The sequence below is a fragment of the Xenopus laevis genome, chromosome 2S (genome assembly GCF_017654675.1).
Source record: "Xenopus laevis strain J_2021 chromosome 2S, Xenopus_laevis_v10.1, whole genome shotgun sequence".
NCBI classification, from domain to species: Eukaryota; Metazoa; Chordata; class Amphibia; order Anura; family Pipidae; genus Xenopus; species Xenopus laevis.
In genome coordinates, this window is record NC_054374.1 from 2847548 (window position 1) to 2871230 (window position 23683).

The 23683-nt window shown below is 41.1% G+C and overlaps 1 protein-coding gene across 1 annotated transcript in view; it reads right to left on the reverse strand.

Moving 5' to 3' along the window:
* The window catches only part of anos1.S (anosmin 1 S homeolog), a 122789-nt gene that overhangs the window by 24312 nt on the left and 74794 nt on the right, over window positions 1-23683 (reverse strand). Inside the window, exons 6-8 of the mRNA XM_018248772.2 lie at window positions 22517-22646; window positions 4593-4798; window positions 1939-2083 (exon numbers count right to left, since the gene is read on the reverse strand). Coding sequence (XP_018104261.1) covers window positions 1939-2083; window positions 4593-4798; window positions 22517-22646 — 481 coding nt within the window. The remainder of the gene's footprint in view (window positions 1-1938; window positions 2084-4592; window positions 4799-22516; window positions 22647-23683) is intronic.

The window sequence follows — 23683 nt, forward strand, 5'->3', positions numbered from 1 at the left end:
CTTTTTCCCTCCCCTCACTGATTTGCATATGCAAATTAGGGTTCAGTTCGGTATTCGGCCGAATCTTTCACAAAAGAGTCGGGGGTACGGCATCCCTACGGCATCCCTACTCAAATTTGAAAAAAACTATAATAATTGTCAAATACATGTCACCAATTTGTAACCAGATTATTTAAGTAATACAAGGAAGCAGAAACCCTCGCCAAAAAGTGAAAATGACCCATCGTTTCGGCATGCCATCTTCCGGCTCTTCAGCATTCTTATGGAAGTGAACGCGGTATTGGCGCATGCGCAGTTGGAGCAGTCTTCCAGTTTGTAGCAACTGTGCATGTGCCAAAAGTGGCAGAAATTGCAGAAAGGAAGGAAGAGGACCCGAAGAATACAGAAGAGTCGGAAGATGGCGCCATGAGCTCCACTGTGCTTACTCTGCACTGATATATAAGTAATGAATTACGGGGACTTCGTCGAATTAGATTTGAATTCAATTCAAGTTCACAGGTCAATCCTGTTCACCCAAATTTAACAAATTCTATTTTTTGGATACATTTTGATTGATTTCAAGTTTATAGGAGTTTTTAAAAACTCATATGAATTGCAAATTTGACCTTTGGTAAATGTGCCTCTAAGAGAAAAGTGATTATTTAACATATTTTGTACTAGTTATGGGTGTTTTTTTGTTGTTTTTTTTTTACTTTTACTTTTGCACAGGTCAAGAATCTTCAGAAAATTAGATACTTGCTTTAAACAGGAAACAACACACACTACCTGATCATTGGTCATTATTGGTTACTAAACCAATAGCAGATCATCACCTTTTATTTAAATACAGGTATGGGATCTGTTATACAGAATGTTTGGGACCTGGGGTTTTCCAGATACTGGATCTTTCTGTAATTTGGATCTTCATACCTTAAGTCTACTAGAAAATCATATAAAAATTAAATAAAGCCAACAGGCTGGTTTTGCTTCCAATAAGGATTCATTATATCTTAGTTGGGATCAAGTATAAGCTACTGTTTTATTATTACACAGAAAAAGGAAATCATTTTAAAAAATTTGGATAACATGGAGTCTATGGGGCAAATTCACTAAAGGATGAAGTGCCTAACGCTAGCGTTAATTCGCTAGTGTAGTGCATTTTCGTTAATTCGCCGATTCACAGACACTGGCGTAAATTCGCTAGTGTTACTTCGCTCCCTTAGGGCTGGCGAATTTGCGCAATGGACGTAACTACGCAAATTCACTGACGCGCATTTTTCTGAACGCTACTTTTTACGCTAGACTTCCTTCGCCCACCTCAGACCAGGCGAAGTGCAATAGAGTAGATAGGGATTGCTTCAAAAAAAGTTGACATTTTTTCAAAGTCCCAAAAAACGCTGGCGTTTTTTCTTTTTTTATGGGTGATAGGCTGAAAAAGATCGAAAAAATTTTTGGGGCTCCCCTCCTTCCCCCCTACATTTCCTAACTCATGGCACCTTAACTATACAGTGGGCACATGTGTAGGGCAAAATAAAACATTTATTTGATGTTTTGAAGGTTTCCCAGGCTTGTGTAGTGATGCTACGTATTCCTCCATTGTAAATTCAATTTGGCGCCGTATGCAAATTAAGCATCGCTAGCGTAACTTCGCTTTGCCTGGCAAATTAACGCTAGTGCAACTTCGCAACCTTTCGTTTCCCCTGATTCGGATTTTAGTGAATTTGCGTAGCGCTGGCGAAAATACGCCTGTCGAAGTGCCGCGAAGCGGACACTGGATCTTAGGGAATTTCCCCCTATGAGAGACAGCGATTCCATAATTCAGAGCTTTCTGGATAACGGGTTTCCAGATAACAGATCCCATACCTGTACTCCCACCCTCCGATTGAAATCAAGTATCACATGTAATCATGTTCTAGCAAATAAATATTTATCTCCCCCCAAATTAAAGTCAGTACTTACGGCTTGTGCTTGGGGGGCTAGTGGAAAAGTAGAGTGAGACCTTGCCACTTTTTAGACGCACTTGTCCCCAGTATGTGATTGCTTGAAGTTCAACCATATAGTTGCTATTTGCTTGGAGACCTTCCAAAGCCACCGACTTCTGAGACTACAATCAGCAAGAAAAATTGAGTGAGAAAAAAAGAAAGCTTCAATTCAAAGAGACAGTGAAGTTGGAATCCAGTGACTACACCACTAGGTTAAACACTAACGATCATCACTAACACTAACGTTTGTATTGCTTGGAACTTGCTCAATATCATTTCCTCTTTGATGTTGCTTCTGACTAATGATGCCATCGTAATATCTTTAATGAGGGGTAACGACTGTCACAAACAATTTCTAGGACAGCGGAACGGTAGGTGGCTGTTTCTCGCTATGTAAACTGATTTTCTTGACAACAAAAAAAAGAAGTAAAATCAAAAGACGGAAGCAGCCGACATCAAAAGAAGGAGGAAGGGATGACACATTTTTAAGCAATTACTGAAAGATGGTTTTGTTTTTTTAAGGTAAGCTTTCCCTTTAGTTCCAATTGTGCCGCTCTTTACAATATGTGGATTTGGGGATTTTCATCGCTATTCTTTTGATTTTTTTAACAAAAGAATCTCAAGGCTTCACCTTCATGAGGCATTACATCACTGTGCCCCCATTCCGATTTGTACATTGTTCTCCCACACATATAGTCATATGGAAAAGTTTGGGAACCCCTCTTAATTCTGTAGAGTTTTTGCAACTTCCTTTTAATACATAACATGTCTTATGGAAACAGTAGTATTTCAGCAGTGACATAAAGGTTTTGGATTAACAGAAAATATACAATATGCATCATAACAAAATTAGACAGGTGCATAAATTTGGGCACCCCAACAGAGATATTCCATCAATACTTAGTTACAAATGTAACAGCCTCTAGTCGCCTCCTATAGCCTTTGATGAGTGTCTGGATTGTGGATGTGGCTATTTTTGACCATTGGTCCATACAAAATCTCTCCAGTTCAGTTAAATGTGATGGCTGCCGAGCATGGACAGTCTGCTTCATATCATCCCATAGATTTTCCATGATATTCAAGTCGGGGGACTCCAGAATATTGTACTTGTCCCTCTGCATAAATGTCTTTGTAGATTTCCAAGTGTGTTTAGGGTCATTGTCTTGTTGGAATATCCAACCCCTGTAGCTTAACTTGAACTTTGTGACTGATGCTTGAACATTATTGTTGATATTGGGTTGAATTCATCCGACCCTGACTTTAACAAGGGCCCCAGTAGTCCCTGAACTAGCCACACAGCCCCACAACATGATGGGACCTCCACCAAATTTGACAGTTGGTAGCAGGTGTTTATCTTGGAATACCGTGTTCTTCTTCCGCCATGTAAAGCACTTTTTGTTATGACCAAATAACTAATTTTGTGTCTCATCAGTCCAAAGCACTTTGTTCCAAAAAGCCTGTGTCTTGTGTAAATGAGCTTTTCCATAGAACAAGCGAGTGTGTTTGTGTGAGTGCAGAAAGGGCTTCTTTCTCATCCCCCTGCCATACACATGTTCTTTGTGCAAATTGTGCTGAATTGTAGAACGATGAACAGATACACCTGCATCTGCAGCACCATCCTCCTGTATTTTTCTTGGCCTGCCAGACCTGGGTTTTACAGCAACTGTGCTTTCCATTTCCATTCCTTACAGTTGAAACTGACAGTTTAACCCTCTGAGATAGCTTTTTGTGGCCTTCCCCTAAACCCTGATACTGAGAAATCTTTGTTTTCAGATCTTTTGAGAGTTGCTTTGAGGATCCCATGCTGTCACTCTTCAGAGGAGAGTCAAACAGAAGCACAACTTGCAATTGGTCACCTTAAATACCTTTTCTCATGATTGGACCCACCTGCCTATGAAGTTCAAGGCTTAACGAGCTAATCCAACCAATTTGGTGTTGCCAGTTATCAGTATTGAGCAGTTACATGCATTCAAATTAGCAAAATTACAAGAGTACCCAAATTTTTGCACTCACATTTGATTTAATTCCATACAACTGAATACAGCTTCACTAAAAGTCATTGTTCAGAAAACACTCCAGTACTCAGGTGTTCATGGGAAATGCAAGACATACCACTGTTATCTTTAGTGTTGAAAGTGGAGTAAATTATTATGCAGGCTGAGAGGGGTTCCAATTTTTTTTCATATGACTGTATAAGCGGATGTATTTAGCAACTTATTTGCCACTAGAAGAAAACATTCAATGGTCTTTAGTTTTCGTCAATATACATTATATGTAATAAAACTTCCCACAAGGTAATTTTTTACCCTGTGGAAGAAAAATCCAATTCTAAGCAGGTCCTTAGAAAAGAGCAAAGTGCAGATGCCATGTCTATATTCTTGTCTGTTCTTGACATGGTAGAAGAAGTAGGGGGTCAGACAGTGCAGAAAGGAAGATAAAAATTTTGCCTGAATACCATTTATACACTTATAATACCTGTATGTGTGGGGGTTTTATTACTATTTTTATCATTTACACTGTAAGCTCAGATCTCCATGATCTGCTAGAAGATAAGAACTGAGCCATTTTAAGGAGCAAAGCAGAGATATTTATATTATAATATTCATGTCACAAACAACCATTTTCCTTTACCCCTTCTGTTGTCTTTCTTCTTTTCTTTTTAGCCGGGCTGACAGATTTGCTGTTAGTTGCCCAACTCCAGAAGACTTTATAATGGTGCACAGGGATATCGGGCTCTTCTGGGAAATCCCACGTGATCCTAACGGACACAGTCCCCTCATTGTTTGTAGTTAAATTGGAGATCCTGAGATTTGTTGGTGCTGCTGGGGGTGAAGGATCTATAAAAGGGAACAATATTGTTAAAGTTCAAATAAAGAAAAGCAGTTCATTTCCTAACTGAAGAGCACTGACCCTTCTTCCAAATCAGTAGCACCATCTTTGCTAAGGATAATCTCATTGTGAAGGCAGTGTAAAGCGTGGCCTCCACTCTGGCTATTGTATAGAACCCAGAAATGGCCTCCTTTACCAGGTCAAGCATTAAAGATCTGTGATTGCACAATAACAACAATAGCAACTATGATAAAAGGTGCAACATTTGCCACTGACTATGACTAAGTGCCCCTAAGGCACGAAACGCATTAGGCCTTGTGATGTTTTTTGCTTAATAAATAAATACTCTTCAACTAGATCAAATTCAAGGAGTGTGGTTTGGTATGTGCCAGCCTATTATCATCTTTTTTGCAACATTTGCCACTGGTCTAGTAACCAGCCATTCAACCAATCAGCATTCGATTAATTACCCTATACAGATTTACAGTTACCAGAGATTATTGGCCTAATTCCTAAAATGAAAATTTCATTGCCTATATATTTACAGCCTATCAGGACTAGGGGTAGGTAGGATTGGCTATTTTATAGGAGGAGTTCTAAAGCAATATACTAGCCGGGGGGAGTTAATGGGTATCACCCGGGAGGGGTGGGGCAGAAATGGCAGTAACAGTTGTGGGGGAGGTGCTAGCAGAGAGGGGGCAGATCAGCGGGGCATTGGGCCAATTAGTTTTGCCTTGGACACCAGTATTACTTTGCACCGCTCTGCCTTTCACTGTCAGACTAAGAAGGAAAAGTACTGTATATAGCTAGTATAGGTAAATATATAGATAATAAAGTATGTAGATTATTTTTGGTTAGATTAGTTTGTACACCTAGAGTTTTTTTTATCAAAGTCCGATTTTATCTCAGCATTTTCTGCTCCAAAGTCCCATCAAATCCGCTCAAGTTCTTTACGCTTATTTATTATTACATTTTCCTGAAAATTTGCTTTGCAGGAAAAAATCCTATTTTCAAGATTTTTTTCTGATTTTTTCACCAAAAACTCAGATTTCTTATGCTTTTTTGCCAGAAAACTCCAAAAACGTTGGGGTATTGCACGAAACCCAGCGCACATCAAAAAATCATTGGGATTTCTTCCATTGACTCCCATATGTGACCGCGATAAGTCTGAAATACCTGATTTTCTGATTCGGGCTTTTCCATCATCTGGGTTTAATAAATTCTGACAAAATAGTGATTTTTTAAAAGTCCAATTTTTAAAAACAATAAAAATCACACATTTTTCTGGATTTTTGCATTTGGAGTTTAGTTAATAAGCCCCCTATTATTCTTTGCACATTTCCATCTATATGAAGCTGCCATGTAGCTTGCCTCATCTGCGATATTTTCCGTATACAGTAAGAGCAAATACACTATTAATATTTGTACACAATCGGGTACTGTTGGTACAGTTTCTATGGGCAATATTCATGAATATTCAAGCTGATCTCCTCCGAGGCCACAACACGACAGATGTCACTGATACAAAGAAATCAACTCATGCAGAAGAAGAATGTTTCTTTTACGCCTTTGTGCTTATTCTGAGCCACATTTTTCTTCTAAAAATAGTTTAAAGTAATATATTCTGCAGTAGCAGCATTCTTGTTAGAACTATTTACCTCTATTGAAGTTACAAATGTTTCTAGACAAGCAGTGTAAATCTAAAATATCCCAGTCTCTTCCAATAATAACCCAACACCCATCATGGCGTCACTAATAGGTATAAAATGCTAAAAGCAGAGCCCATTTGCCGTTCCCATTGATAATGACATCAGCTCTCTCTGCACAACTTTAAGCTGAAGGATCTTACGCTTATTATAAAGAATGAGCCCTGAAGTCATCACTAGATATGGGAGACGGCTAACGAGGATTAGGGATAAAAAGATTTTTACCATATTACTGTGAGAGAAATGAAATGAACATCAACCTAATGTAGTCAATAGCATGACTTTTTCTTCCAAATGCCACATGAAATCGAGCCCTTCTTTACACCTTAGACATGGCGCTAAGGTCTATTGACGTCAGCACAGCACCATGATCCCGTTAACTGAAATAACCTTTAAGAAACATTAATGGCCAATTACGATGTTTTGTTTTCCTGTTCCTGTCTTCATCATTAGAGGATCTCCTCTCATTGTGGTGTATTAAAAGTAATCTCTCTTTCTTGCTCTCACTGTCGCCCTTCTCTTATTCTTTCTTTCTGTTGTCTCTGTCTAGAGTTTAAGTCTTTACATAACAAATATAAACAAGGGATTTAAGTTTAGCAACCAATTTGCTAGTAATGATGCTGGGAGTTTCCATTTATAGACCGTGTCTATGGTTAGTTTGATTTGTTGTAATACAATCACAAAAAAAAACAAATGTGAGGCACACTCTGAGCAAAAAATAGCTCGGCCAAAGGAGTGTCACACTGAGAACAAAGAGAGGCAAACTTGAAAGCATTGAAAAATAGGGATGATGTCAGGCATTCTTTCACTTTAACTTGCACCTGGATTCTGTAGGGCCTAATTAGCTTGTTGCCTCGTTAGCATTCCCACACTCGCTGCAATAGTCAAATAAGCAAAATAATCGCTGTTGCCTCTATCCATTTTTTAAGGTAACCAACCCTTAAAGAGCTAAGGGTCTTATTCTTAGTACAACAGATGTGGGTGGGGATTGATGAGATGCCAGGAGATACTGAGAAGTAACAATTATTCCTGTCTACTGTGACTAACAGGGACTAATATAGCTCATTGGAGCTTAACTATTCCAGTTTCACTTCATTGTGAAAAAGTGTAGTCAGTATTGCAAAAAGGGGGGCATGTGAACATTTAGAATTATAATTCCATCTTATTGATGTTATTGTTTGGGGAAATACATATTAAAAGGCTAGTATCAGGCCTAACGGCTCTGGAAGGTTGGAGTTGGGACCAAGGAGATAGCTGTAGCAACCCAATCCGAGGCAAGGTATCCAAGCTGTTAAGCAAGTTCGTAATCATATTCAGGCAGAGGTCAGTTTAAGCAAAAGAGGATCATAGTCAATAAAAAAAGCTGAGGTCAAGATTAGGAATAAGTACAACAGAAGACATGCACCCAGGAACGTACTGAAGCAGAATCTATTCATAGGCAAGGATCCTAGGGCTTCTATGACTATTTAAATTCAAAGTTGGTGCCAAATCAGGGCTGCGTGTTGACTCACTGATGTCACGCGTCTGCAGTATGATTTAGTTCCATGGGATGCTGCCATCTTGCAAGTGGCGCTCAAGAGAAGAGGAGCACCATTAGGCACTCCTCATAACTAGTAATAGTTGAGATGTAAGGACAGGTATGTATTATAAGTCCCAGTACCCAATGTAATCCTTATCTCCCATCTGGCTTCCTCCATGAAGTTCTTCTCGTCCTCTAAGACAAGAGCACAGGGTACCAAGATGCTACATCAGATTGTGCATGCAGATCAGATATCTTTAATCCCAGGACAGTGCACATATATAATGCCTCATACTTATAGGCCCTCATACATGGGCCGATAAAAGCTGACAACAGACCGAGTTGGCAGCTTTTCGGCCCGTGTGTGGGGCCATCCGACAGGCTTCCTCGATTGATATCTGGCCGAAAGTCGGCCAGATCTTGATCGGGCAGGTTAAAAAATCTAGTCAGATTACAACGTGTATGTGTGTGTATGCGGTCCCGCAATCCAACCGCCTGTATCGGATGCCTTATGATCCGATCGCTCAGCCCTAGGGCCCAGGATCGGATCAACTTGATATCACCACCTCAATGTTGACATATCGGGGAGAGATCCGCATGTTAGGTGACATCGCCAAACGAGCGGATCTCTACGTCTATGGCCACCTTGTGCCTTATATAAGGGGGAGGATGTCCTATAGGTTATCAGAATTAAAGTCTTTCTGTCAATAATTCACCCTATTATCATTGAAACTATTTATTTCCACTGCGGATTCTCCCCTAATGTATTCACAAACTCACTTTCCTCACACTCAGCGTGTTGGTTTATACACAGGTGGTAGAAGGAAGTTATACAGATATGGGACCTGTTATCCAGAATGCTTGGGACCTGGTTTTCCAGATTAAGACCCTTTCTGTAACCTTAAATCGGTTCTTCATCAAAATCAGAATTTTTCCAACCAAACTAGAATCCACAATTTACCCTTATTTATCAATAAAAAAAAACACAACAAAAACCTCTGCTGTTGACCTTGACAGGTTGAAGATGGAGTATTTTCTGATTCTGACTTTTTGCATCCTCGGGGTATAATAAATCTTGAAAAATTCAAGGTTTTATTTCCACTAAAAATTTGAATTTTATAGTAAAATAAAATTGAATTTTTTTCCCCGCGATTTTAGCATTCAGACTTTAATAAATAACCCCCTCAGTCTACTAAAGAATCATTTAAACATTAAATACACCCAGTAGGATTGTATTGCCACCATTGTGGATGCATGCAGCTTAGTTAAAATCAAGGACAAGGTACTGTTTTATTATTACAGAGAAAATCATTTTTAAAAATGATTTGCTTATAATAGAGTCTAAGGGCGATAACCTTCCCATAATTTGGAGCTTTCTGGATAACAGATCCTATACCTGTAGTAGACAGGATTCAGTAACATGCAGGGTTGCAGTGCAGGTCCCACTAGGAGCAACAAGTTCATACTGACTTACATATAAATGACTTCATTTAAGGGATGAAACACACCTGCTAAACTCATTCTTTTTTCTATACAGTGTTACACATGGAAGAATAAGAAGAAAGTGTCTGCTAATTTTACCCTGTAACCTCTGACTGTGAGCAGAGAAGCATCACAAGGACATTTATGAGTCAATGTTAGAAGTGTATTTCCAATTCTGTCAAACCTTCATCCTGGCACTAGAAATTTGCAATGTTGGGTTTCACAGATACAGGGGTTTTGTATGTGATTGGATATGAAAAAGAATGGCATTCCCAAGATTTTCTGCATTGGACTTTTCTCATTCCTTGCTGTAATAATAATAATAAAATTCCTTAAATTATAAATTATCACAGAAAATATCTGCCATGAAGAAACTTTCTTTATTAAACTGGCTACTGAAAAATTTGACCATAGCCTGTGTGTACGTGATAGTGAGTGTAAGCTCCTTTGGGGCAGGACTGATGTGTAGGGATGTAGCGAACGTCGGAAAAAAAGTTCGCGAACATATTCGCGAACTTGCGCAAAAACGCGAGCGGTTCGCGAACGGTTCGCGAACCCCATAGACTTCAATGGGAAGGCGAACTTTAACATCTAGAAAAGACATTTCTGGCCAGAAAAATGATTTTAAAGTTGTTTAAAGGGTGCAACGACCTGGACAGTGGCATGCCAGAGGGGGATCAAGGGCAAAAATGTATCTGAAAAATCTGCCTGTGTGTGCTTGGAAGAGATAGTGTAGGGGGAGAGCTGTTAGTGATTTCAGGGACAGATGATAGTAAGTTTGCTGGCTAGTAATCTGCTTGATACTGCTCTGTATTGGAGGGACAGAAGTCTGCAGGGATTTGAGGGACATTTTAGCTTAGGTAGCTTTGCTGGCTAGTAATCTGCTGTTCTCTTTAAACAACTGCCATACGTTGACCTTGTAGGCATTGTTTGCCCAGTTTTTTTGGACGCAGCCACTGAAGCACAGTTGCCAGAAAAAATATGCCATATAAATGCTGAAAATAGTCATTTTTCGCCATACGTTGACCTTGTAGACATTGTTTGCCCAGTTTTTTTGGACGCAGCCACTGAAGCACAGTTGCCAGAAAAATTATGCCATATAAATGCTGAAAATATAAATTTTTTTGGTTGCAGCCACTGAAGCACAGAGGCCAGAAAAATTATGCCATATAAATGCAGAAAATATGCATTTTTTTGGTCGCAGCCACTGAAGCACAGTTGACAGAAAAATTATGCCATATAAATGCTGAAAATATAAACTTTTTTGGTTGCAGCCACTGAAGCACAGAGGCCAGAAAAATTATGCCATATAAATGCAGAAAACATGCATTTTTTTGGTCGCAGCCACTGAAGCACAGTTGACAGAAAAATTATGCCATATAAATGCTGAAAAATATAAATTTTTTTGGTTGCAGCCACTGAAGCACAGAGGCCAGAAAAATTATGCCATATAAATGCAGAAAATATGCATTTTTTTGGTCGCAGCCACTGAAGCACAGTTGCCAGAAAAAATATGCCATATAAATGCTGAAAACAGTCATTTTTTGCCATATACGTTGAGTCAACGTATGGCAAAAAATGACTATTTTTAGCATTTATATGGCATATTTTTTCTGGCCTCTGTGCTTCAGTGGCTGCGGCCAAAAAAACTGGGCAAACAATGCCTACAAGGTCAACGTCGTTGACCTTGTAGGCATTGTTTGCCCAGTTTTTTTGGCCGCAGCCACTGAAGCACAGAGGCCAGAAAAAATATGCCATATAAATGCTGAAAATAGTCATTTTTTTGGTCGCAGCCACTGAAGCACAGTTGCCAGAAAAATTATGCCATATAAATGCTGAAAATATAAATTTTTTTGGTTGCAGCCACTGAAGCACAGAGGCCAGAAAAATTATGCCATATAAATGCAGAAAATATGCATTTTTTTGGTTGCAGCCACTGAAGCACAGAGGCCAGAAAAATTATGCCATATAAATGCAGAAAATATGCATTTTTTTGGATGCAGCCACTGAAGCACAGTTGCCAGAAAAAATATGCCATATAAATGCTGAAAATAGTCATTTTTTGCCATACGTTGACCTTGTAGACATTGTTTGCCCAGTTTTTTTGGTTGCAGCCACTGAAGCACAGAGGCCAGAAAAAATTAAACCAGTAGGGTTTGCACCCTAGTTTGTAACGGTGGCGGAGGGAGGAGGAGGACGCTAAAGGACAGCTGTGTGTGGAGTCATGAGGCTTGAAGAGAAGGACAGCTGCATAGAAGTCAGAACAAGTCTTCCGGCGTGCAGTAACCCTCCGAGATCCACCCCTCATTCATTTTAATAAAGGTCAGGTAATCGACACTTTTGTGACCTAGGCGAGTTCTCTTCTCAGTTACAATCCCTCCTGCTGCACTGAAGGTCCTTTCTGAGAGCACACTTGAGGCTGGGCAAGACAAGAGGTTCATGGCAAATTGTGACAGCTCTGGCCACAGATCAAGCCTGCGCACCCAGTAGTCCAGGGGTTCATCGCTCCTCAGAGTGTCGATATCTGCAGTTAATGCCAGGTAGTCCGCTACCTGCCGGTCGAGGCGTTCTTTGAGGGTGGATCCAGAAGGGTTGTGGCGCTGCCTTGGACAGAAAAACATTTGCATGTCTGACGTTACAGACTGGCCAAAGGGCTTTGTCCTTGCAGGTGTGCTCGTGGCAGGATTACTGGCACCTCTGCCCCTGGAATGTTGATGAGTTCCTGAAGTGACATCACCCTTAAAAGCATTGTACAACATGTTTTGCAGGCTGGTTTGTAAATGCCGCATCTTTTCGGACTTGTGGTATGTTGGTAACATTTCTGACACTTTATGCTTGTACCGAGGGTCTAGTAGCGTTGCGACCCAGTACAGGTCCTTCTCCTTAAGCCTCTTGATACGGGGGTCCTTCAACAGGCATGACAGCATGAAAGACCCCATTCTCACAAGGTTGGATGCAGAGCTATCCATCTCCGCTTCCTCATTATCAAGGACTGCATCATCCACGGTCTCCTCCCCCCAGCCACGTACAAGACCAGGGGTCCCCAAAAGGTCACCACTAGCCCCCTGGGAAGCCTGCTCCTGTTGGTCCTCCTCCTCCTCCTCCACAAAGCCACCTTCCTCCTCTGACTCCACTTCTGGCACCTCTCCCTGCGTTGCAGCAGGTGCCTGGGTTCGTTCTGGTGATTCCGACCAGAAATCGTGCGCTTCCAGCTCCTCGTCACGCTGGTCTACAGCCTCATCTGTCACTCGTCGCACGGCACGCTCCAGGAAGAAAGCGAAGGGTATTAGGTCGCTGATGGTGCCTTCGGTGCGACTGACCATATTTGTCACCTCTTCAAAAGGTCGCATGAGCCTGCAGGCATCGCGCATAAGCACCCAGTAACGGGGGAAAAAAATCCCCAGCTGTGCAGATCCAGTCCTACCACCCAGTTCAAAAAGGTACTCGTTGACGGCCCTTTGTTGTTGCAGCAGACGTTCCAACATAAGGAGCGTTGAATTCCAGCGAGTCTGGCTGTCAGAAATCAAACGCCTGACTGGCATGTTGTAGCGCTGCTGAATGTCAGCAAGGCGTGCCATGGCTGTGTAGGAACGTCTGAAATGGGCCGACACCTTTCTGGACTGGGTGAGAACGTCCTGGAATCCTGGGTACTTGGAGACAAAACGTTGGACTATTAAATTTAACACATGTGCCATGCAGGGCACATGTGTTAAATTGCCTAGTCTCAACGCTGCCAACAGATTGCTTCCATTGTCACACACCACTTTTCCGATCTGCAGTTGGTGTGGGGTCAGCCACCGATCGGCCTGTGACTGCAGAGATGACAGGAGTACAGATCCGGTATGGTTTTTGCTTTCCAGGCACGTCATCCCCAAGACAGCGTGACAACGGCGTACCTGGCACGTCGAATAGCCTAGGGGGAGCTGGGGGTGCACAGGTGTGGAGGAGGAGAAGGAGGACCCAGCAGCAGAGTAAGAAGAAGAAGAAGACGAGGTAGAGAGCGATGGAGGAGTAGAGGTGGTGGCAGAACCGCGTGCAATCCGTGGCGGTGACACCAACTCCACTGTTGTTGTTGAGCTACCCATTCCCTGCTTCCCAGCCATTACCAAGTTCACCCAGTGGGCAGTGTAGGTGACATACCTGCCTGACCATGCTTGGAGGACCATGCGTCAGTAGTCATATGGACCTTTGGCCCAACACTAAGTGACAGAGATGCGGTAACTTGGCTCTGCACATGTTGGTACAGGTGTGGTATTCCCTTTTTAGAAAAAAAATTGCGGCTGGGTACCTTCCACTGCGGTGTCCCAATTGCTACAAATTTGCGGAAGGCCTCAGAGTCCACCAGCTGGTATGGTAAAAGCTGGCGGGCTAAGAGTGCAGACAAGCCAGCTGTCAGACGCCGGGCAAGGGGGTGACAGTCAGACATTGGCTTCTTACGCTCAAACATGGCCTTCACAGAAACTTGGCTGGTGGCAGATGACTGGGAATGGGAACAGGTGGTCAAGGTGGAAGGCGGAGTGGAGGGTGGTTCAGACGGGTCAAGGAGAGCAGAGGTAGAGCAGTAAGATGCTGGACCAGAAGGAGTGTGGCTTTTAGTTTGCCTGTTGCCTTTGAGGTGTTGCTCCCAAAGTGCTTTGTGCTTGCCGCTCATGTGCCTTCGCATAGAAGTTGTACCTATGTGGCTGTTGGGCTTACCAAGGCTCAGTTTCTGACTGCACTCATTGCAAATTACAATGCTTTTGTCAGAGGCACACACATTAAAAAAATCCCACACTGCTGACTTTTTGGAAGTGTGCGATCTGGCGGTAACAGTAGAAGTTGGCGGAGTTGGCGGTATTGGCGGCAATGGCGGGTGCGTTGGCCGGCTGAACACAGGTGCCGATACATGTTGTTGCCCTGCTGATCCCTGCGGGCTGTCCTCCCTGCTTCTTCTAAGTCTTATTCTCCTACTGCCTCTCTGACTCTCCGTCTCTCCATCTGAACTACCCTCCTCTTGCTCTCTTCTACTAGGCACCCACAAAACATCAATCTCCTCATCATCATTCTCCTCAGATGCATCAATTTCTTCTGACACATCACAGAAGGAAGCAGCAGCGGGGACCTCCTCCTCATCACTCATTATGTCCATCTCTATCGTGTTCTCTGCCAGAATTAAATCTGGTGTAAGGTCCTCATCTCCTTCATCTTCTTCTGGCAATAATGGTTGCGCATTACTCAGTTCAAGAAACTCATTGGAAAATAACTCCTCTGACCCCAGTGAAGAAGGGGCACCGGTGGTGGAGGAAGTGTTACGTGGGGTGGCCATAGCAGTGGAGGATGAGGAGGATGTTGTGGTAAAGTTAGAAACGGTAGAGGATGGGGTGTGCTGTGTAAGCCAGTCAACTACCTCTTCAGCATTTTGGAGTTCAGGGTCATTGGCTTTTTAAAACTGGGCAATTTGCTAGGGCCACAGGATTGCATAGCAGCACGGCCCCTAGCACGGCCTCTGCGTGGCGGCCTGCCTTTGCCTGGCATTATTTTTAAAAAAACAACAACAACAACAAAAACTCAGTTGGTTTTTCTGGAAACGATAATACACACAGCTAGATGGCGGGTTGAAGAAAACACTGTGCAAATAATGCCTACAAAGTCAACGTATACACTACTACAGCGGTGGATACGGATTACGTAAAATATATGAATGCTGCTTGAAAAAAAGTAACTCAAGTGGTTTTTCTAGAGACGATAATATTATCAATATTTAGACAAAATGTGAACAAGGTCACACAGCTCGATGGCGGGTTGAAGAAAACAGTGTGCAAATAATGCCTACAAGGTCAACGTATACACTACTACAGCGGTGGATACGGATTACGTAAAATATATGAATGCTGCTTGAAAAAAAGTAACTCAAGTGGTTTTTCTAGAGACGATAATATTATCAATATTTAGACAAAATGTGAACAAGCTCACACAGCTCGATGGCGGGTTGAAGAAAACAGTGTGCAAATAATGCCTACAAGGTCAACGTATACACTACTACAGCGGTGGATACGGATTACGTAAAATATATGAATGCTGCTTGAAAAAAGTGACTCCGGTGTTTTTTCTGGAGACGGTAATATTATGGATATTTAGACAGAATGGGAACAAGGTCACACAGCTCGATGGCGGGTTGAAGAAAACAGTGTGCAAATAATGCCTACAAGGCCAACGTATACACTACTACAGCGGTGGATACGGATTACGTAAAATATATGAATGCTGCTTGAAAAAAGTGACTCCGGTGTTTTTTCTGGAGACGGTAATATTATGGATATTTAGACAGAATGGGAACAAGGTCACACAGCTCGATGGCGGGTTGAAGAAAACAGTGTGCAAATAATGCCTACAAGGCCAACGTATACACTACTACAGCGGTGGATACGGATTACGTAAAATATATGAATGCTGCTTGAAAAAAGTGACTCCGGTGTTTTTTCTGGAGACGGTAATATTATGGATATTTAGACAGAATGGGAACAAGGTCACACAGCTCGATGGCGGGTTGAAGAAAACAGTGTGCAAATAATGCCTACAAGGCCAACGTATACACTACTACAGCGGTGGATACGGATTACGTAAAATATATGAATGCTGCTTGAAAAAAGTGACTCCGGTGTTTTTTCTGGAGACGGTAATATTATGGATATTTAGACAGAATGTGAACAAGGTCACACAGCTAGATGGCGGGTTGAAGAAAACACTGTGCAAATAATGCCTACAAGGTCAACGTATACACTACTACAGCGGTGGATACGGATTACGTAAAATATATTATGGCTGCTTGAAAAAGTCACTCCGGTGTTTTTTCTGGAGACGGTAATATTATGGATATTTAGACAGAATGTGAACAAGGTCACACAGCTAGATGGCGGGTTGAAGAAAACACTGTGCAAATAATGCCTACAAGGTCAACGTATACACTACTACAGCGGTGGATACGGATTACGTAAAATATATTATGGCTGCTTGAAAAAAGTCACTCCGGTGTTTTTTCTGGAGACGGTAATATTATGGATATTTAGACAGAATGTGAACAAGGTCACACAGCTAGGTGGCGGGTTGAAGAAAACACTGTGCAAATAATGCCTACAAGGTCAACGTATACACTACTACAGCGGTGGATACGGATTACGTAAAATATATTATGGCTGCTTGAAAAAGTCACTCCGGTGTTTTTTCTGGAGACGGTAATATTATGGATATTTAGACAGAATGTGAACAAGGTCACACAGCTAGATGGCGGGTTGAAGAAAACACTGTGCAAATAATGCCTACAGGGCAAATAATGCCTAAAAGGTCAACTTATACACTACTACAGCGGTAGTAAAATAAAAAAAAGTAAAATAAAAAAAAAATGAATATTAAAAAAAAAAAATTAAAGTTGGTGCTGCTGAACTACTAGGAGCAGCAGATTAGCACACCAGTCCCACTCCCCAACACTGCTAGACTAATAGCACTGGGCTCTTATAGTAGTAGTAGTAGTAGTAGTAGTAAAACAACAAAAAAATAAATAAAAGCAGTCCTTACAAGGACTACTGTTATTGCAGCAGTCAGCAGATGAGATCAGAAGCAGGACAGCTGCCCACTGCAGCTACATACAGAGCACTGCAGTAGAAGGTAGATTACTAGCCAGCAAAGCTACCTAAGCTTAAATGTCCCTCAAACCCCTGCAGACTTCTGTCCCTCCAATAACAGAGCAGTATCAAAACGATTACTAGCCAGCAAACTTTCAACTGTCCCTGAAATCACTAACAGGCAGCAGCTCTCTCCCTACACTATCTCTTCAGCACACACAGGCAGAGTGAAAAAACGCTGCAGGGCTTCGGTTTTTATAGGGAAGGGGAGTGGTCCAGGGGAGAGCTTCCTGATTGGCTGCCATGTACCTGCTGGTCTGGGGTGAGAGGGCAAAAAAAAGCGCCAACAATGGCGAACCCAAAATGGCGAACGTCGCGCGACGTTCGCGAACTTCCGGCGAGCGCGAACACCCGATGTTCGCGCGAACAAGTTCGCCGGCGAACAGTTCGCGACATCTCTACTGATGTGAATAAAATATAATCTCTGTAAAGCGTTGTGGAATATGAATAAATAAAGAATGATAATAATGAAGTCTGCTGGCCTAATGTGTGACATAATCAATGATACTTCTCTCAAATCAAAATATTTAAAACCTCTGAAATATGATAATTGTTGCCTAGAATATGATAGAATGAAAATATTTTGGATAAAGGATCACACGCAATTTCAAGGAGAAGTATGAGTTTGTTAAGGCAAAGGCTTTTTATCTTTAATCATCCTGACCTCCAACCCTTGAGTCTCACATCTACACTAAAGACACATCCTTAAAGAATTAGAGATGTTAAAGACCAACGAGTGACAAATACAAGGCAGCTGCTCAGCATTAGAAAATCATTAGTCCCAAGAGGAAGCGAGAAAGAGTTTTATTGAGGGGAGTGGGTGCCTGTTCTGGTTTTGCTATCACTCAGTAATATGCCCATGAAATCATTTTAGCATAGGACTTTACTTCCATGGAAAACTAACGGAATTGCTTGCTTCCTTTCCTAAATAAGAACTCATAATGTATACCAACTTTCTCTTTCTGGAAACAAGGAAACTTCTGCAATATCACTTAGCATTACACAGTACACAGACTAGGATAGAAAACAGGAGATGCCATTGATGTTTGCACCTGTTGTACCACTTAGAGAGCTTTTTGCATGTGTTTAATTGCTAATGATCTCCTTTGCTTTCCTAAATTGATTTCACACTTTAAATCAGATATTCTGCAGATGGATCCAGGGGCAATCGTGGGGATGTTGCCCCGATGCCACCCCCTCTCCTGCTCCATGCTTAAAACATCAGCATCGGAGCAGGTCAAAGGGGGGCTGCATCACTAGCGCAATGAGTGCAATAGCATTCTCTACAATAGCGGAGCCAAAACCTAGAAATTCAGCTCTTAAAGTTACAAGAGGAAGGAGCTTACAGTGTGGGGTTACAGCAATTTTAAAAAATCAGGACCAAAAACAGAACCTCAAATGTAGGTTTTTTAAAACTCAAACATTTTAGTTTAACTGGAAGTAAAGAAAATCTTGAAAACCCCACTGAAATACTCTACCACTTAAAACCTTCCGAGATGCTCTAGAAGTCAGTGGGAAGTGTATCTTCAACATTCAAGTTTTTTCTTTTGAGAGGTTTTTTAGACAATCGGAATTATACAGTCTCATTGAAAACGAATGGGTCAATTAAATTGTGATTTGCAACATTTGCTTTACGCCAATTTTCTGATTTTTCACAAATCTTTCCCATAGTGTACCCCATATTTCAACTGAACTAGTGCTAGACATTACTGTTCCATGTGTCCATCTACAGCCAACATCTATAGCCATCGTAAATGAATAATTTATAAAGATGCAAGCAAGTTTATGGTAAGGGGCAACTTAATGCTAGAAATCAAAAAATAGCTACTGTGTTTTTTATATTCCTGATGTTCTCTTTTCATTGTAGAGCAGCTCTGTGCAAAGCCCATCACAATCCCTAGCCTGTTTCCTTATACGGGTATGGAATCCATTATCCGAAAACCCATTATCCAGAATGCTCCAAATTACAGAAAGGCCGTCTCCCATAAACTCCATTTTATCCAAATAATTAAAAATGTTCTAAATGACTTCCTTTTTCTCTGTAATAATAAAATAGTAACTTGTACTTGATCCAAACTAAGATATAATTAATCCTTATTGGAAGCAAAACCAGCCTATTGGGTTTATTTCATGTTTACGTGATTTTCTAGTAGACTTAAGGTGAAAAGTTCCAGATTACGGAAAGATCTGGAAAACCCCAGGTCCTTAGCATTCTGGATAATAGATACCATACCTGTACCAGCACCCAGAGCTGCATTCGGAAATGGAGGTGCCCTGTATCCTAAAGGGTGCAAGGCAGACAGAGCCAGGGAAGGTAAAAAGAAACATAAATAAGGAGGCCTAGTGTAACTGAAAAATATATACTCCAGTCCTACATATTTATATCCAGCCAAAGTACAATCTTCTCCTGCATTAATAAGTCATTTGTGTCCTCAAAACTTACACTGGTCAATATAATATAATAAAACAGAAAAACAAATCACTTTTTCTCAATTAAATAAACCCCATAAATAAACCCCTAATGGACACTTGCTTGATAATTGTATTGATTTCTCCTCGTGTTGATGTCTGACCATTAGCTGGTGTGTGAGAGGCTGAGAGCAGATAATGGCAGGACAGCAGCTGACACAAGGGAACATTTGACCTGTCTTTATCTGAACCGACTGAAGTTGAAATGCTTCCTGAAACCAGGATTTATTAAATAGAATCAATTATAGCTTCTCCTGAGAGAACTTGGTTGACTGAGCCACAAGAGCAAAATGTTTTCTTATACGGCCCTTTACAGTTTTATACTCTTCACTTTTCATTTCCAGCTGCTGGAGAAAAAAAATCGGAATACGCCTCTGAATAAGCCACATGAAATAAACCACTCTGGCAATAAAAAGAAATAAGACCCAGTGTTTAATTTAGTAAAGACTGAATATGTATTCTGAAAATGGTATAAATACAACATATTGATAATCGGTGAGTAAGACACATGAGACCCCTCCCCGAACTACAACTATTGAGCCGTAAGCTCTTAGAACTAGAAAAACTAGTCTCTAAAGGTGAACTCACTTTACTTTTCTTAAAAAACCAAAGACTAATGTGAAGAAAGGGACAGCAGCACAAGAAAAATCAACACAATTCTTTGATCAGTCAATGATACCAATATGACAAAATGCAGCATGCACAGATCTTGTAAAATCCTAATATGATGCCTCCACCCTTGATCTTCAGGTTAACGCAAGTAAAACAAAAGGAGCACACACGCTCCTGCCATGATATTATATACCAGCAAATAAAAGGGCTAATTCTATTATTCTACAGCAGGGGCCCCTTAACTTTTTACCCGTGAGCCACATTCAAATATAAAAAGACTTGGGAAACAACCCTTAGCATGAAAAAGGGCTGTGATTGACTATTTGGCCTCCCCTATGTGCACTGGCAGCTACAGGAGGTTCTGTTTGCAGTACATCTGGTTTTTATACAACCAAAACTTGCCTCCAAGCCTGGAATTCAAAAATAAGCTCCTGCTTTGAAGCCACTGGGAGCAACATCCAAGGGGTTGGAGGTCAACATGTTACTCATGAGCTACTGGTTGGGGATAACTGATCTATACTCATTATCTGGCAAGAGGTTTCCTCCTATACTCCAACAACATACAGACAGGTTAAATGGCTCCTGGTAAAAACAGATCCTTGAGTGTGTGAATGAGATAGGGGCTTTAGAGTGTACATCTACGGATGATGAATAATCATCATAGTAAGGCACTGAAGAATATGTTGGTCACTATATAAATATAGTATGAAATAATTGTAAGTAGGCAGGTTTGATACCTTTTCAGTTTAGACTGACACTGCCATAGCTTTATCCATTATATCATGACTTCAAGGTCGCAACAATAAAGATTGACCCTGTTGCTGGTTTGTTGGGAGAGTGGAGTACTAAGGACTTATGGCTGGTGTTTGGTTATACAGAGGTGCCTGCTGATGGGCCCTGGTATCATAGATCCCAACCTATTTATCATTCACTTACTGAAGTTCTGGAAGACTGTTTGCCAAATACTGTCCCAGCACCTACCAGTTTCTCCTAGAAATTTGCTTCCATTAACTTTTTACATCAGTAATACTTATTAAAATATTAGGCAAATAAATAACGTAAAGACCTTAGTAGATGTTACCGCTAAATCTATTGTTTTTATTCGGATAGCCAGACCATGGTAAACCAGGTGCTACACTTGACACAATGGCAGTGCCGTTTGGATGTTTTTCGATAGCTGGAATCAGAAAGGACTTGTCCACCTACTCATGGAGTAAACATCACGCTTTGAGCATTGGGGATCAGAATGCTTAGATACTCTTATCATCACAATGAAGAATGTGTCTAAGTCATGTTGCACTAATTGCTCCATCTATGACAGATTCCCTAATTGTAGGACAACCCCTACCCCCAGATGGACCAGGAAAGCTTGAAGGTCCAGTTGGATGAGATGATGCTGTAGTGAGACTCCTGAAGAGCGATAATGGCTTTACTGAAAATTCAGCATTTTCAAATTTGTGTATAAACTTGTAGCTAAGCTTAGAGGAACCATTTTCAAAGGGGACTTGAGCATAAAAAAACAAAAAGTAGCTGCTTAGTCTGATGCTTTAAACATAGGTCCCTAAGTGTATATTTTCTCCTTTCTTATTGCTGAAATAAAAATGATCATCTACAAATGGAGCGTGACTTATTGCAAACACTCACACACCAGTGAGCATGGGCGTTTATAACGTTCTGAGAGATGGAGTTGCTCAATGAGCCCGAAGAACGGTGCTCCCCTATGAATTACTCATTAACTGTTTCCTCTGTATAGGTTTCTTCAATATTGAAACCATTTTTTTCTTTTAATTATAACACAAACCAAATGAAAATTCATTATACAGGTATGGGACCTGTTATCCAGAATGCTCGGGACCTGGGGTTTTCCGGATAACGGATCTTTCCATAATTTGGATCTTCATGCCTTATGTCTAGTAGAAATTAATTTAAACATGAAATAAACCGAATTGGCTGGTTTTGCCTCCAATAAGGATGAATTATATCTTAGTTGGGATCAAGTACAAGCTACTGTTTTATTGTTACACAGAAACAAAAATTTGGATTATTTGGATAGAATGGAGTCTATGGGAGGCGGCCATTCCGTAATCCGGAGCTTTCTGGATATCTGGTTTCCGGATAAGGGATCCTATACCTGTACTTATAAATGTTGTAAACTGCAGGGCTATAAATAGAAAGAAAAACAATATTTACTCCATAAAAAGGGGGGAATCACTGAATAATTATCATATACTGTAAGTGGTACATTGAGTGGGAAGAGAAGAAGCATGGTATGATACTAACCTTTAGAAGAACCAAAATGTTTACTTGGTGCTGTAAAACCTCGTGTTCCATGGACATTGACAGCAGCCACTCTGAACTGGTACCACCTGCTTGGTCTGATGTCGGACAGTTGTACTCGTTCATCAGTTATCTGGTAAACAAAACAAAGGCTACATTAGAAGGTATCAGGAAGCAACAAGCAATTCATTTCTCCATCTGCTGGGATGTATACATTATTTATAAGAAAACATGGATTCAGGATCAGAAAGCTTTTAATGGACCATCTGATAACCCTGCTAACTGATTGGTTGTAAGGTCATGACATGCTCCACCTACATTTGTGAATAATCTAGGAATCTGGAAACCCGTTAGCCAGAAAGCCCATCTCCCATAGACTTCAGCGATTTAAATTTAATAATGATTTCCTTTTTCTGTGTAATAATAAAACAGTCACTTGGACTTGATCCCAACTAAGATATAATTAATCCTTAGTGGGAATACAATTCTAATGGTTTTCATGAATGTTTATATTATTTTTTTTACTAGATTAAGGTATGACAACCCAAATTAGGGAAGGAACCCTTTCACCCGGCGCGAAAAACCTCAGGTCCCAAGCATTCTGGATAACAGGTCTCATACCTGTATATATATATATATATATATATATATATATTGAATGAGGCAACGAGAGAAGAAGGTTTAATCTCTAGCTGCCAGTAACCATCATACAACATTACTGTTCTAGGCCCCATGTAATTTTGCATGTAATTGCAGATGATTAGGTCATTATTCCAGTCGGACTGGCCCACAGGGATACCAGGAAAACTCCCGGTGGGCCCAGGTATCAGTGGCCCCTCATGCTGCGAAACATTTGGCCTATTTCATGGTCATTCCCTATTTCTATGAGAACAAAGAGGCTAAATAGATGGAATAATAGATTATAGTATGTAAAGAAAAGAGACTAGGAGAATAGAGGTTGAGTGAGGAGAGGAAGAAAGAGAGGGTGGGCCCCTGGTCTAAGGTTTTTTGGTGGGCCCATGGTCTAAGGTTTTTTGGTGGGCCCATGGTCTAAGGTTTTTTGGTGGGCCCATGGTCTAAGGTTTTTTGGTGGGCCCATGGTCTAAGGTTTTTTGGTGGGCCCATGGTCTATGGTTTTTTGGTGGGCCCATGGTCTAAGGTTTTTTGGTG